This window comes from Narcine bancroftii, chromosome 4 (assembly GCF_036971445.1).
Source record: "Narcine bancroftii isolate sNarBan1 chromosome 4, sNarBan1.hap1, whole genome shotgun sequence".
Lineage (NCBI taxonomy): Eukaryota > Metazoa > Chordata > Chondrichthyes > Torpediniformes > Narcinidae > Narcine > Narcine bancroftii.
In genome coordinates, this window is record NC_091472.1 from 201167327 (window position 1) to 201183509 (window position 16183).

General features: G+C 47.0%; 1 protein-coding gene across 2 annotated transcripts in view; it reads right to left on the bottom strand.

Annotated features, from left to right (window-relative positions):
* Window positions 1–1492: 1492 nt before the first annotated feature.
* rsph14 (radial spoke head 14 homolog) overlaps window positions 1493–16183 on the bottom strand; it is a 674463-nt gene continuing 659772 nt past the window's right edge. Inside the window, exons 5-6 of one of the 2 annotated variants that reach the window (XM_069933649.1) lie at window positions 12620–12756; window positions 1493–2134 (exon numbers count right to left, since the gene is read on the bottom strand). In XM_069933649.1, the coding sequence (XP_069789750.1) occupies window positions 1896–2134; window positions 12620–12756 (376 nt within the window). In that variant the 3' untranslated portion in view covers window positions 1493–1895. Of the gene's footprint in view, window positions 2135–10950; window positions 11403–12619; window positions 12757–16183 lie in introns of those variants that run through there. The other variant, XM_069933648.1, reaches the window with a different exon arrangement.

The following is a 16183-nucleotide window of genomic DNA, read 5'->3' on the forward strand; positions in this document are numbered from 1 at the left end:
CTGTGTGGGCTTTCCCTGGGAGCTCCGTTTCCTCCCACCGTATGAAACGTACCGGGGGGTGCAGTTAATGGGGTGTAAATTGGGCGGCTTGGACTTGTGGGCCGAAATGACATGTTACCGTGCTGGATTTAAAAAAAATTAAAGATTTTAATTCATTCTGGTTCATCAACACGGCTGGGATCCTCAGAAACCCAGCCCCTGACAAATGAAAATAAGAAGCTCTGACGGGCTATTGCTGTTAAAAAAAGATGATAAGCAAATGGAGTTGACGATTGGTTAGTGACGGGAAATATTAAAATCCAGCAGGGGACCAAAGTAACCGATAATCACATGGTGTCTGGGTTTGCTGGGTTTAGTAATGCAACAGCAGGTTGGATGAACAAGGAAAGTTCTGGAAAAAGTGATATTGAACAGTGCAAAGAAGAATGGAGAAGTGAATGGGACTAATCTGGAGAAGAGACAGAAGAGTGAATGGCCTGACTCGAGATTGAAATTTTCTAAAATCTGAAAGGTCCTGAATGTTGTGGATTACATTGGAACCTCGAACATGACGGATCAGGCCGTTCACCCCACGACGTATGTACCGGATATCAGAACGTAAGAAATAGGAGCAGTAGTCGGCCATTTGGCCTGATGAACCTACTCCGCCATTCAGCGTGACCGTGGCTGATCTGACGATAGGCTCATCTCCAATCACCTGCCTTCTCCCCACATTCTTGAATTCCTTGACTTTGTAAAAATCTATTCAACCTTGTCTTAAATATATTTACTGAGGACACCTCCGCTGCTTCAATAGGCAGCAAATTCCAAAGATTCACCGCCCTCTGGGAAAACCAGTTCCTCCTTATCTCCTAAATCTGCTACCCTGAATCTTGAGGCTATGTTCCCCTGGTTCTAGTGTCCCCCACCATCTTACCTACCTCTATCTTATCGATGCCTTTTATAATTTTGTATGTTTCCATAGATTCCCTCTCATTCTTCTAAATTCCAGTGGGTACAGTCCCAGATGCCTCAATCTCTCCTCACAGGCCAATTCCAAGTCATTTGGAATATTTAAGGCGGAGGTTGAACAGGAAGGGACTATGGGGAAAAGTGAGGAGAACTGGCGAAAAGGATAGTAAATCAACCATGATGGGCTGAATGGCTTAATTCGGCTTCTATGTCTTATGGGCTGATGATCAGGCTTCCCGGTACGATAGAGATTAGTCCTGATCACAGTTCTCTTTACAGCTTGCAAACTCCAGTCCTGGAACAAGTCAGATAAATACCCCAAGACTGCCTATCTCCTCATTTTCTCATCCAGCCCTCCTTCTGCTACCCCGGCACACAGCAATATCTACTTTTCAACTGGAGCTAGTGAACCAGTAAATTATCTGTTTAACAGTAAGTACAGCTTGTCAGAGTATCAACTCTATAAATAAAGTCCACAATAATTGGATTGATACAATGGTAATAATGTAAATGAAAATTACACACTTTAAAGCCATGCAAGTTCTGATTGATAAAAGGAGTTTATTTCCACATAAGAATTAGCAAAATGGTAGGAATTGTGAAAGTGAGTCAGGAATTGATACATCTGGAGGAACTAGGCAGCCTTGAATCAACTGGGCATCCACCGATGGTCAAAATTCATAGCAGTGACCGTACCAGAATGCTCCCAGCATTGCCAGCTGCCTTATCCGTTCAGGTGAGGTGGGATGAATGTGCAGACACCATAAGAGAGCAATTAGGAATCTCTGAGGGGAACTGGGATGGATCCAGGGTCATGAAGGGGACCTTTGCCAGAGAAGAAGCAAACCAGAATAATTGTGAAGCATGTCGGAATCCAATGGAGATTTAAAGAGGAGTGAGAGTTCACTGGGCCTCGACGCGAGGGTTTGCACCTGGTCGCTCAGCTAGGGTTGCCAGGCGATGACGTCCATGGCGATCTTGACGGCCTTTTGGACCGCCGCGCTGGGATCCTGGGTCATGCCCTCCAAAAGTGGCAGGTAGCCCAGCAGCACAGCTCTCCCCTCAGGACCTTCAGATACGGTTGTGATGGTCTTAATGGCATTCAGTCGCACCTTGCTCACTGGGTCATTCAGCAGACTGAGCAAGGCTGGAATGATGTCAGCCTCCAGCGCTTTATATTTCCCTGTTAAAACATGGCACAATCCCTGTTACACGTGCTCTCACTCTCTGTAGTGCTACACACAGGCCGTGGCACAACAGGGCTGAAGGCAAAATGTGAACAAAGCAGCAAGCGCAGCATGGCCCACAACACCCATCCAGCTCAGGTAGACTCAACTTGAAAATGCCTGTCAGAAACGTGATTGGCATGGTTAGTGCAAACCCATTACAGCACCAGCGACCCGGGTTTGAATCCCGCGCTCTCTGTAAGGAGCTTGTATGTTCTCCCCATGTCTGTGTGGGTTTCCCCTGGGGGCTCCAGTTTCTTCCTACCCTCCAAAAGCGTACAGGGGGAAGTTCAAGATCAGTTGAGTGTAATTGGGTGGCATGGACTCGTGGGCTAGAAGGGGCCTGTTACTGTGCTGTATATCCAAAGAGAGACACCTAATGGTTTTGGTCTGAAACCCTTGGTCAGAACTGTGAAAAACATCACTGAGGTATTAGCAAAGCATGAAAACTATCATTGCCAATGTTTTGGGCCCAGAGGACCCCAAACCCAGCAGCAATAGAAATTAATCAAGACAAATGGTTATTTAAACAGAAGTTACTTTTAATTTTCTTTAAACATAAAAACAGGATCGAACTTATTTCTATTAATTTAACTAACCTAACTTAACCCCCTTCTAATTCTAAGCGCACGTGTTTGTAATGTGTGTGCAAGTTCAGAAAAGTTCTTTGATTCACAGTCCAATCTCACTTCTCATTCCTCCAAGTTTACCAGTAACAGGCAATTTTTATACTGTGTACAGAATTTAATATTTATGAATTTCACCAGGCTTTGGTGGTTGAAAGGTAAATGGTTATCACTCAGGAAGGTTCTTGTCGGTTTTCAGAGAGAGATTTGTTGGTCGTTGAACACCCACAACTGATTCCTTCTGATCAGCCATATCTTCCTGAAGGAACTTTCCCCATCAGGACTTTCCAGATGATAACCTCTTCCTTTCAGGTCACCACAGAGTTTCCTTTCCCTCATCTCAGTTGAAACATCATAGAGGCAGCCATCTCTTCTTGTATAGACCACAAGGGCTTTGAACAGGCTGAACTCAGAACTCACAACCCATCTTCAAAATGGGGTTTCAAAAGCCACTGCAGAAAACCAACACTCTCTCTCTCTTTCTTTCTCTCTGCCACACTGAGAGAAAACCTGCTGACACTCTGCTTGCAAAACCACATGGCCATCCTAAAACAGCACACTCCACCAAAACAGCTTGCTGACTCCCAAAATCCATTCATGAGAGATCTTATCAGTTTCCTGAGATGGGCCCTTCCACGTACACCTCATTGTGAAAATCTTCGGAGCAGGTGTCTATTGTCTTTGCAGACTTGTAGGCACCACCTTATGCATAACTCTTGCATTTTAAAATGAGATCTGTTTTGAAGTGCTTGTATCTGTGACCTAATTACTCCCACAATTTATCTTCCAAAACATATCTATACATAATATAACATAATCTGTCACACCAATGAAGGACCACAACTGCTTACACTTGGTCTTGCGTTCCCCTCCCAGGCATTAACCCTTTGGAATAGATTAATGTCCATTGTGCACCTTACTCCAGTGTCCTTCCTCTTTCATCATCCAACCCTAGCTGGAGCCTGGTGCTTCCCACAGGACACAGGCATGCAGACTTATTGTGAGATCCCCAGCCCCGAGGAGAGCCAAGGCTACCGAATCCCCAGCCCAGCCTTTGCCTCGCCACTTGAGGGCAGGCCTTGGCCTTGGGAATGTGTTGGTTGAGTGGACACCAAGCACTTGTGGCGGACTCCATTGAGGCAAAGTTACACAATGAAACCCGAGCACAGAGGACTGGATGGCACATTGGCATGGAGTGAGCGCTGGTTAATCTGCAGAAAATATACAACATGGGAACAGAGGACTGGATGGCACATTGGCATGGAGTGAGCGCTGGTTAATCTGCAGAAAATATACAACATGGGAACAGGCCCTTCAACTCCAAGCCTGCCCCAGGCATTCGGCCCATATACCTGCTCCCATCTCAAGGTTTTTTTGATTGTTACAATGATCTCTACTTCTATCACTTCCTCTGGCAGCTTGTTCTTTAGAGAAGCACCAAAATGGTAGGCTCTCCTCTGGATGTTAAGGCTGTGGCCAGTGGGGTTCCACAGAGATTGGGGGTGGCTCCATGCAATCTGTGTCATTGATTTTGATGGGAGGACCAGGTGTAAGATGGGTCTCCCTCTGTACCTCGACAACCCTCCCTCCCCTCCCTCCCACAATCTAGACCTACATCCAGGACATCACTCATGCTCTCCACCTCTGATTCTCCAGCCCCCACCTCCTTACCTTCAGCATGGATCTGCATGTCCGTTTCCACCTCCTTATCTTCAGCTTGAATCTGCATGTCCATTTTCCCCACCAGGAAGGCCTCAAGACCCTCCCCTTCTTGCAGAGCCATTCAGCCCCTACTGACTTTCTCCCGTTCCTTGACCTCTCTGCCTCCATCAGACTTCTATGACAGACCTGCTGATTCCTACAACTACTTGGATTATCCCTCTGCTAAGGACTCCATTCTTTTCTCCCAATTTGTATGCTTCTCACACATCTGTTCCGGGGATGAGGCTTTCCACTCTAAACATCTGAAATGCCCTCTTTCCTTCATAAACGTGGATTCCCCCTCCTGTCATTGATAAACCCCACAGCCATATCTCCTCCATTTCTTGCACTTTCCCCAACTCCCCCCACCCACTGGCAAAACAAGGACAGAGTCCTGCTGGCCCTCACTTTCCTCCCCACCAGCCTCCGCATCCCACACATTGTCCCCCAACACTTCCACCAACTTCAGCACAAATATCACCTCCAGCCACATCTTCCCTTTCCCACCCTCCTTCATTCGGATTCTGTTGTAATAGGGATCCTGCTGACTACACCAAATCTGTCAAATGAAATTAACCAATTCAGAGATGTTGAATATCATTTCATAGACTTTATTTCACATGATGCATCATGGAGAGTAGGCAGCGGTTTCCACTGCTCACTGACTCTGAAATCTACTTGTCATGGGGGTCAGTCAGTCTGAGACCCCCTAATCTGCCCTTCCACCCACTAAGGCTCTTCCTGCTGGAACTGCAGAAAGCAGAAACCTTCTCCCTACATCTCTCCCCCCCCATTCCATCCAGGGCCGCAGACAGACCTTCCTGGGTGGAACAGAGCTTCACCTGCAACCTCACCTACTGCATTCTGTGCATCAGGTGTAGTCTCCTCTACATTGGGGGCCAAACCCAAATTGGGTGACCACTTCTCCAAACACCTACCCTCTGTCCAGATTTAGCCAACCATTTCAACTCTCCCAACCATTCGTACAGTGACAGATCTATTCTTGGCCTCATCCATTGTCAGCAGGTGGTCCAACATCAGCTTGACAACCTTCCTCCTGGACAGCACGAACACCCCTAACCAGTTCCTGTCTTTCTTTACCTCCTCTTCTGCTTTCTATGTTTTTCTCTCTCACTTGTTGTTCCCGCCTCCTTCCTCATGATTTCTCCCTCTACCTGCTCTCCACCTCCACGCCTTCTGCCTTTTCCTCCCCCAGCCTCTCTCTTCCCCTTTCTATGCATACTCTCACCTATTCTATCTGAGACTAGATGAAGGGTCCTGACCCGAGGCGCTGACCAACCATTTCTACCCACGGATGCTGTCTGACCTGTTGAGTGCCTCCAGCAATTCTTTGTCTGCTCAGGATCCCGGCCCCTGCAGGTTTCTTTTTTGCATTTTTGTAAAATTATCCATGCTAGAAGATGATCCATACTGGCTTCGGGCTGTGAGGAGGGTGCAAAGGAACTTTGGAGTGGTTTATTGATTGGGCTGGGTTGCGACAGGTAGAATGGAAACTGGCAGAATACAAAGTTGTTCAGTGGTGGAATGTTCTGAAAACTGACACCGCCCACTCTGTGAAAGAACGTTTGTGCTGCAGTGTTGGCATTGACACTGACGTAGCTGGCAGTCAGTAAATCGGGAAAATCTGTAGACACCATAGTTGAAGTAAACCACTCTCCAGCCTGATGGACTTCTCCACTTTCTGCTAAACTTGCTTGCCTTTTCTTTCCCCTCCCCCTTTCCAGTTCTCCCCTCCCTTCCCCCTTACCCACCCAGCCATCCCTCCTCCCCATCATTGCTGCTGTCCCCTCCTTCCTATCATCTCCTGCCTTTGCCACCCCTTCCCCTCTACCTCTTTTGCTCGGACGCCTGCCTGCTGGCATTCTCCCACACCTCGATGAAGGGCTCAGGCCCGAAACGTCGGTGATGTATTTTCACCTTTGTTACATGAAGGACACTGATTGACCTGCTGAGTTTCTCCAGCATTTTGTGTTTTTACACTAACGTAGTTGGCGAACAGCCATTTTAATACAGCATCTGTTCAGTGAGGTATTATTTAGAAGTAAGCCTTAACAGTTGTCAAGGTTGTAGGCAGTGGTTGTTGACATTAGCAGTGATTATTGCCCCTCTTTCCTTCATCTTAAACAGAAGTAAGATTTTAATACAAAAGGTCTTGATGTAGTTTTTCAATGGGTTTATTCCATGATGTAATCCTATTTTCTGTAACAGTCTGTTTGTCTCTCCGTATAAATATACATGCTTGTAGATTTCAGAGTCGGTGAGCAGTGGAGACCGCTGCCTACTCTCCATGATATATCATGTGAACTAAAGTCTGTGAAATGATACTCAACATCTCTGAATCGGTTAATTTCATTTGACAGATTTGGTGTAGTCGGCAGGATCCCTATTACAAGAGAATCCGAATGAAGGAAAAGGGGATTAATCAGAGTTTGGCATAGTTGACAGTGGTATAAAAATAATTTCATTTACAGAATTGGTAAACTCAAGTTAATTTCATTGGCAGTGGAGAAAATAGAAATGCAGAGATATTTTTAATTGAGTCATCTGAGCACCAGGAAGAGTTAAACATGAAGCAGACACAGCTACAGGGAATCGTCAGTCTGAGTTAATGCAAGGTACCTTGGCTCTTGGTGTGCTTGTGTGGCTGTTGCATGTGGACAGAGTGGTATGTCGAAGCATTATTATTTTGCTCAGTTAAAAGCAGCCAGAATCCATTCTTGCCATCATCAAGGAGCATTACCTGACAAATCGGGTGTGCAAAGTGGAAATTATATCGCAACGTGGGAGGCATGATTCACCCATCATGCTCTGAACATTGGTAGCTCCATCTCATTTTCCAATTTCCTGGATATTAATTAATCCTCAAGACAGTTAAAAAGTATCAAATATCCAAGAAAGCTCCATCAATCAGACTTAAAGTATTCTTGCAAGAAGCTCTGATAAGCCAATTATTGAAATGATCTTGGAGTATATTTTCTCTTTTCCCCGAAACCATTAATTCCTTGTTTTAATGTGCATTTCCAGAGCAGTGGTTAACTCTTTGGTGCAACATTTCTTTGTTCTGCTACATCTTTGATGCATTTTGCCTTGATCAGGGGACGCCTTTGCACTCAGTTGTTGGACAGTCAGGGTTCGATCTCAGGGACCAAACCCCATGAGAACTTGTAAATGCACCCTTAACGTATGCTCAGAAGGCATGCCAATGCTCCCACTTCATTACTAACGTCCTCCAGGTGTAGCCATTCTGGGTGCACTGTTAAGCCCACAGCAATGACCTCCGTCCCAGAAGCTGGTCCCATTGAAAACGATGCAAGGCCCTCACTACCACAATGCTCTGGCCCCTGCTGAACCTTTCATTTGGAGAAGGAGATGAGGGTTTTGTGGTTGTCTCTACTCTCTGGTCTGGCACAATGAGAGGAAAGTGGCAGGTTGCTTCAAGCAGAGCTACCAGCTCATGAACCTGCTGTCTGGTTTGAGCTTGCCTGGTCTCTCTGTAACCAAGTATATCTCCACTCACAAAGGGAAGGAGTAACACCTCATCTTCCCACTGGGCACCCTCCAAATGGATGGCATTAACGTCGACCTCTGGCATTCATTAAACCTCCCCCAATCCTCACTTCTTCCCCCGTCGCCTTCCTCCAGCTCTGTCCCTCCCTTCCCTGTCTCCTTTCGCACAGACACGATAAATTCTTACCTCGTCCCTTATCATATACAATCAACACCTTCTGTTGGTCTGGGTCCCCCTCCCCCCCAAGCCCAGCATCACCTGAATTCTGAGACCTTCTGAGATTTCCTGCTTCTGGGTCGTCCTGCTTATTCCTTGAAGGAGGGCTCTTGCCCGTTATGTCGGTGACGTATCTCTGTCTCCTACAGACGCTGGAAAGACCAACTGAGTTCCCCAGCAGTTTGGTGTGTTTTTGCCACCTTCAGCTTCTCCAGTGTCCTCCCACTTACCAAAGTTGGTTGGGAGCTAATTGGCCAATGTGTGGGTGAGTGGGAGAACTGATGGAAGCATAGAACTACAGCACAGTATAAGCTCTTCGGCCCTCAAAGTTGTGCCAACCCAAATATTTCTACCAAAATAAGAAAAAACCTAAACCCTTCCTACCCCATAACCCTCTATTTTGCCTTCATCCATGTACATGTTTAAGAGTCTCAAATGCCACGAATGTTTCAGCCTCCACCAACCACCCTGACAAGGAATTCCTGGCTCCCACAATTCTCTGTGTAAAAAAAATATTTACCCCTGATGTCTCCCCTCAACTTCCTTCCCTTCACTTTGTACACATGTCCTCTGGTGTTTGCTACTCCCATCCTGGGAAACAGGCGCTGACCGTCCACCTTATCTCTGCCTCTCAGATCTTGTAGACCTCTATTAAACCTCCTCTTATCCTTCTTCACTCCAAAGAGAAAAGTCCCAGCTCTGCTTATATTTGTAAAATTTCGTTCCCAATCCAGGCAGCATCCTGGTGAGTCTCCTCTGCACCCTCTCCATGGTTTCCACATCCTTCCTGTAATGAGGTGAGCAGAACTGAACACAATATTCTAAGTGTGGTCTCACCAGAGATTTGTAGAGTTGCCACATGACCTCTCGACTCTTGAACTCAATCCTTTGACTAATGAAGCCCAGCATCCCATAGGCCTTTGAGAGTGTGTTGGTGTGGGAGCTGTACATGAGAGGGGTAGCACCCTACTGGTTCTAACACAGGTCTAGTCAGAAGTGAGACCTTTAATATCATCAGGGTTGCATCAACCTGGCATAGGAGGCCATTCAGCCCATCGGATCCAGGCCAGTGGAGGAAGAGCCACCCAGCTTAACACAGAATGTTCTGTGTCCGGTAGTTCTCCGGCCTTCTGGCCCATATTCCCGAGCAATAGAGAATGTCTCTGCTTCCAGCAACCTTCCAGATGGTCTCGTCGTCACTTCCTCCACCCTCTGGCTGACAAAATGTTCCTGAATGTAGTCTCCCGCTACTCGGGAAAATAGCACCTTTCCAATTACTCTAAGAAGGTCCCTCTTAATTTTATATACCTTGCTCAGCCACCACCAGCCTTCATTGCTACAACCTCTCACTTGCTGGCCACAGCCATGTCAATCCATTGACTCCATGCACCAAGCCTGTGTCCAAAATGTCCATTGGTCTCCACTTGAACCAAGGGGACCCTCCACTCTGCACAGTTTATTGGGCGATAACTGCGGCAGTTCACAGCTTCTGCCTACAAGGGACAAAATATTTCAAAGCAATTGTGACCACACTTTGGCATTCTTGCACAGATGGCAGTTTTAGAATGTTATAGCGAGGAAACAAGCTCTTTGGCCCAACTCACCCAAGTTGCCTGTGTTTGGCCCATACCCCTCGAAACGGAACCTGCTGCAGAGAGATCATATGCTGTGGCCTTGATCCTCGATGGTGTGTCAACAATGGCCAGTCCTGGAGTACATTGATGTGATAGGGGAACCTTTGAGGGGGCCAGGAAGGCCTTGCCTTCTATACCCTCTGACACCTCCCCCTCCCCGCCTTTGCCTGCCTAAATACCTAGTGGGATGACCTATTCGGCACCAATGACTTCTAGGAAAGGGAGCCCTGGCAAAAGTGCTTCATTACAGAACAGGTCCCTGCCCAAAGGGTCAATGGTATCTGGCTTATATCCACTCTCAATCAATCACCCACAATGTTGCCACAATGGATTCAACCTCCCCATTCAGGTAGCTCCCACAGATGATGATAATAACTCCTTCCATCTCCATCTCCATCTCCAACAAGATCACAACACCTCCAATCCTACCCCTCCCCAATACCCCCCCCCCCCCCACCAGCCCCACCTCCGACGATTGAAGCTCTCCCCAAACCGCACTCTGATCAGCCTCGGTCTGTCACTGAAGACTCTCAAACTTCTACAGGTGTATGATGAATGAACCACAGATGCTGCCTGACTTTTCATGCACTATTATGTTTATTTTTTATGGTCATATGGTAAGGTGGATGTTTGCACTGTGATTGCTGCTGCAGAGCAATATATTCTGATTCTGCTTCTCATCACCAGTCCCTCTGCTTTCTTGTCCCTGCCTAAACTGGAGTCTGGGCTCCTCTGCCCCACGATGAATCCCCTGTTATGCTTCTTCTTTGCTCCCCATTTGTCGGGAAACTGACCCAATTCACCAGGAGAGCTCGGCCTGGCCAAACTACTTGCTCCAGTGGCAACTGCTGATGCAGCTTTTCCACTGTTTTTTAAAATCGAACCATACTGCAGAAAATTAAAGCCACAAAGGTCGGGGGTGGGGTGCAGGGGGATAGAAGGAATCTATGAAGCCATTCCTAGAAGGAAACAGTCACAGTCGAATCCTCAACCCCCTGCGCCACACTTGGGTCACTCCTCAATCCATGTCATGCACCATTTGTAGACTTCTGAGCCACGTAGACATGACCCCCCCCCCACTAGAGTACCAGCTCAACTTGTTCCCATCTCTCCTAATTTCCTTTAATTAGAATCAAAGGTAATTGCCACCCACTCCCTTCTTCACTCTCTTGTGTCAGATATTCAGGTTCCACGACCCAGTGCCAGTCATTCATCCAGCCATGAGCACAGCTGATCCTGAAGTGAAGACCTTTCCTGGAGGACATAGACCTTGGAGTGCCACATGGAGCACCTTTCTGACGCCAGTCCCAATCCACGTTGGTGTGGCCAGCCAAAAGAACCGGCCCCTCACTGCTCCAGCCACCTGGCTTCGATCGGGGTGCTGGCTGCGTGGAGTTTGCAGGATCCCCCTGCAACTTTGCGGGAGCTCCAGCTTCCTCCAAGGTCCCCAAAGACGTGCAGGCTGGTGGATCAATTGGCTGCTGTAAATGGCCCCTGAGTATAGAGGGGGCAATGGAATCTGAGAGGTTGTTGGGAATGTGAGGGTGAAATGAAATGGGATTAGTTTAGAATTGGTGGGAATGGGTGCCTGATATTCAGTCAGAGCCGAGATGGGTTTATTCTAGGATCATAAAAAGTTACAGCATGAAATCGGGCCATTCAGCCCACTACTTCCTCCTACCCACTCATTGAAACATCCCATTTGATTCTATCACTCACCAACACACTGGGGACAATTTACGGTCTGCAATTAACCTACAATGTGAGAGGAAACAGGAGCATCTGGACAAAACCCATGTGGCCACAGGAAGAACACGTAGGCAACACCTGAGGACAGGATTGAACCTAGGCCGCTGGCTCTGTGAGAGAGCAGGTCCGCCTGTGGTACCACTGTGCCACCCTACACCACTGTTCTGATCCAACGCATGACTCTACAGCCCTGAAGTTTGCAATGGGGGAATGGGGGAATGAGTGCTCCATGCAACAGGTGGGTGGTTCTGATCCATTTCCCTCTTCTGGACCATCTCATGAGGGAATGTTACTGAAATTTCAGCCTAAGCTTCACCAATTAGGGCTGTGGCACCGTGTGCTGGGCCTGACCGTCATGGACTTGCTCGCTTATCATTAACCACCCCCAATTCCAACTAATGACTGACTAGCATGATGCCCAGTGCAATGTGAAAAGACGGAGTGGAAGGGGGCACATGAGACTGGTGGGGGGGGGTGGAATGAGACGATCGACACACTGGGAGTCAACCTTGCCGAAACATGATGGATTTCAAATTTAGGCGTACAGCACTGTAAAACAGGGCAATTCAGCCCTACAGGTCCTTGCCACCCATTTTACACCCCAATAACCTACGTTTCTTTGAAGGGTGGGAGGAAACTGAGTCCCTGGGAAAAACCCACGCAGACGCAGGGAGAATGTACAAACTCCTGACGGACTGCACGGGATTCGAACCCTGATTGCTGGTGCTGTAAAGGGGTCATGCTAACTGCTACGTCAACCCTGCTTCCCCTTATAGTTATAAAAAAGATTATAAAAGGATTCACACAGCGAGAGACGAAGGAAAAGGAATTCGCTGAAAGGTTCTCCGCATTTGAAAGCAGATGGGAACATTGAGAATTCTGAATGGAGATAAACCACGCTTGGGTCAGAACAATAAATTGGGAGACAGGGTTAGCGCAGTCAGAAAATGAAATCAGCCCCTTCCACGCTGACTGCCGGTCACTCACCTTGTGTAGTAACCGTGGCAAACATCAGAGTTCCTGCTGCTGCCGCCCTGACCTTGTGGTTTGGGTCACTGAGTAGCTCCACAAGGATTGGAATCACCTCCTCTTCACACAATTTGTTTTTCCCTTCTAAAGGGGTGCTAAATGTAAAAAAAACCCAAGAATTTTCTGTTTGAGTCAAATCATTTCATGCCAAAATCTTACACAGAATCACAGCAGAAGAGGAAATAGCTAACTATCACCCCCATTTCCCCCCCCCCCCCCCACTGCCCCCACCAAAAACAACGATGGCTGACCATCGTAGCATGCGCCCACACTGTTGTGTTGCTGCTGGGGGCAAGCCTGGGCTGCCCGTACCTGTACAGTGTCACAAGCCTCAGCTCTGTTTAATGGTCAGGTCAGAAGTGGGGGTGCTCGTGAGGATGTTCAACTCTTCACGCGAATGGAGCTGTCCGTGCCTGCAGGCAGCAAGACCAAGACAACATCCAGGCGGAAGGTAACGTAGGTGCATCGCCAACAAGCGGGCGTCTAACCAAGACCACCATTAATATTCTGGGGGTCACCACTGACCAGAAACTCAACTGGACCAGACAATGTAATCAGAGCAGCCACAAAGTTGTTCATCTCGTAACGAATGTGCCACCCCTATATTCCAAGACTTCTCGATCATTTGCAAGGCACACATTAGAAGTGTGGTGGGATAGTCTTTACCACCTGGGTGAGTACAGTTCCATCTTTTAAGCAGGTCGAGACCACCCAGGACATAGCTTGATTGGCATCCATCAACCGTCCAAAGCATTCACTTCCTCTGTGCTGACTGGCTTCATTACGGTCTGGTATGGGGACACCAATACCCCTGAGTGTAAAGCCCTCCAAAAGGTAGTGGCCACAGCCCAGCAGCATCAATCATCAAGGATCCGCCCCACCTAGCAAACGCTTTGTTCTCGCTGCTGCCATCAGGAATGAGGTATTGGTGCCACAAGACTCACACCACCAGGTTCAGGAACAGCTGCTACCCCTCCACCATCAGACTCCTCACCGACAAACTCAATCAGGGACTCATTTAATGACTCTGACTTGGGCATTATAGGAAGGATGTGGAAGCCGTGGAGAGGGTGCAGAGGAGACTCACCAGGATGCTGCCTAGATTGGGAAACAAGTCTTATGAGCACTGTTCCCTCCAAGCTGTGTGCATGCACACAGATTCTGCGACCAGCATACAAAGGAAATTAATGTGCACACAAAAGGTTAGTGACCTAAAATAATGTAGTAATTAATAATTATACTTATTGAAAAGAATCTCTTATTAGCTCACTGTTCCTGTTAACTAGTTAGTCGATTAAACAAGTCATAATCATACTGGCATTACATTAAAAGATGCCAGTACAGTTTTATTAGCCATGATAGATAAGCTGTGCCAAACTGATCTTGAAAGAATTTCAAGTTTACATTTGCACAAGCATTCAGTACGCATATACTGTTGTCACAGGGAAAAAAATTGCACAGCTTAAGATTTCTGGTCACACTGACTACTAAACATTGGAGAGAACGTTGCTTATGAGGCAAAGTTAGAAGAGCTGGGACTTTTCTCTTTGGAGTGGAGAAGGATGAGAGGAGACTTAATAGAGGTCTACAAGATTCTGAGAGGCAATAGATAGGGTGGACAGCCAGCACTTGTTTCCCAGGACAGGATCAGCAAACACCAGAGGACAAAATGAAGGAAGGGGAGTTTAGGGGAGACATCAGGGGTATGTTTTTTACACAGTGAGCTTTTAAAATTTAAATTAAATTTAGACATACAGCATGGTAACAGGCCATTTCGGCCCACTAGCCCATGCTGCCCAATTACACCTATTTAACCTACAACCCCTGTACTTTTCGAACGGTGGGAGGTAACCAGAACCCCCCAGACATGGGGGGGGGGAAACATACAAGCAGCGCAGAATTTGAACCCTGATCGCTGGTGCTGCAACGGTGTTGCGCTAACCACTACGCCAACCGTGCCTCGAATGCCTTACCTGGGATGGTAGTGGAGGCTGAAACATTATGGGCATTTAAAAGACTCTTAAACAGGCACATGGATGAAGGGAAAATAGAGGGTTACGGGGTAGGGAGGATTTATTTTTTTAAAGGAAAATATGGGTTGGCAAAAAATCGAGGGCTGAAGGGCCTGTACTGTGCTGTAGTGTTTTCTATATTATTTATGGGCCTCATTCAAAGGGTGGATTGAGAGTTGTTGAAAATAATTCAGGATCCTGGGCTTTATAAATAGAGGCAACCACCGATGCTGGGTCTCTGCCATTGTAAGGCAGGGCCCGCCATGCTGTCCTACTTCAGAAAGTCTCTCCATCCACGTGGAAAAGGAATTTGCTTATCTCCAGCTATTGCCTGGTGGGCTGACATGGTGCAAACACGGCGTCAGACAGATCAGAGGGATGCAGAAAAGGCAGCCATCACGTAAATTCTGAAGCTTATGGGATGAAGGTATCGAGGTTACTCAGGCTCCAGGATAATCCCAGCTGCACACTCACAGTGGACAACACAACTGTGCTGTGAGAATCAGTTTGTCTATTAATGTTCAATGTAAGTTTATTGTCATATACATAACTACAATGTACAGATATCCTTACTTGCTGCAACCACACAGGTATGTTACAGGTTTGCAGGCTCAGCAGGTAATTAAGGAGACAAAGCCTTCGTTGCTGGAGTGATTGAATTTAGGAGTAGGGAGGTTATACAAGGTACTGGTGAGATGGCACCTGGAGGACTGTACACAGTTCTGCTGTCCTTACGTGAGGAAAGATGCATTGGCCTCGGAGGTGGTGCAGAAGGAGGTTCATTAGGTTGCTTCCAGAAATGAGGGAATGAGTAGAGATTGTGTTGCCTGGAACTATTCATGCCGAAATTCAGAGGAGTGAGAAGGGATCTTATAGAAACATGTTAATGGGATCGAAGCCAGAAGTTTGTTTCTGCTGGTAGATGAGACTAGAACTAGGGGACATAGCCTCAAGATGCGGGGGAGTAGATTTAGGCCAGAACTGAGGATGAACTGCTTTTCCCAGTGAGTAGTGAGACTGTGGAATTCTCTACCCAAGGAAGCAGCCGAGGCTTCCTCATTTAAGCCAGAGTTAGTTAGCTTTTTTGCATACTATGGAGAAAGGCAGGTAGGTGGAATCAACCATAATATTATTAAATGGCAGAGCAGGCCCCCAATGGGCCAATGTCCCACTCCTGCTCCAATTTATTTTGTTCTTATAAAATAAATCGAATAGAATAGTAAAAATTTAAATTACCACAAGAGAGCAAATAAGATGATAAATATCAAAGGAAAGATAAATAAAAATTCACAGTTGCAGTTAATGAAATTAAAAAACGAAATTTCAGTTGTGAAGACAGATCTTTTGTTGAAGTGAAACTAAAAAATCCGCTGAAGCTGGAACCATGAGCAAACAAAATTGGTGGAGGGGCGGAACGGTTGGGGTGGTGGTTAACGCCTTTACTGCGCCAGCGATCAAGGACCGGGGTTTGAATCCCGCGCTGTCTGTATGGAGTTTGTATATTCTCCCT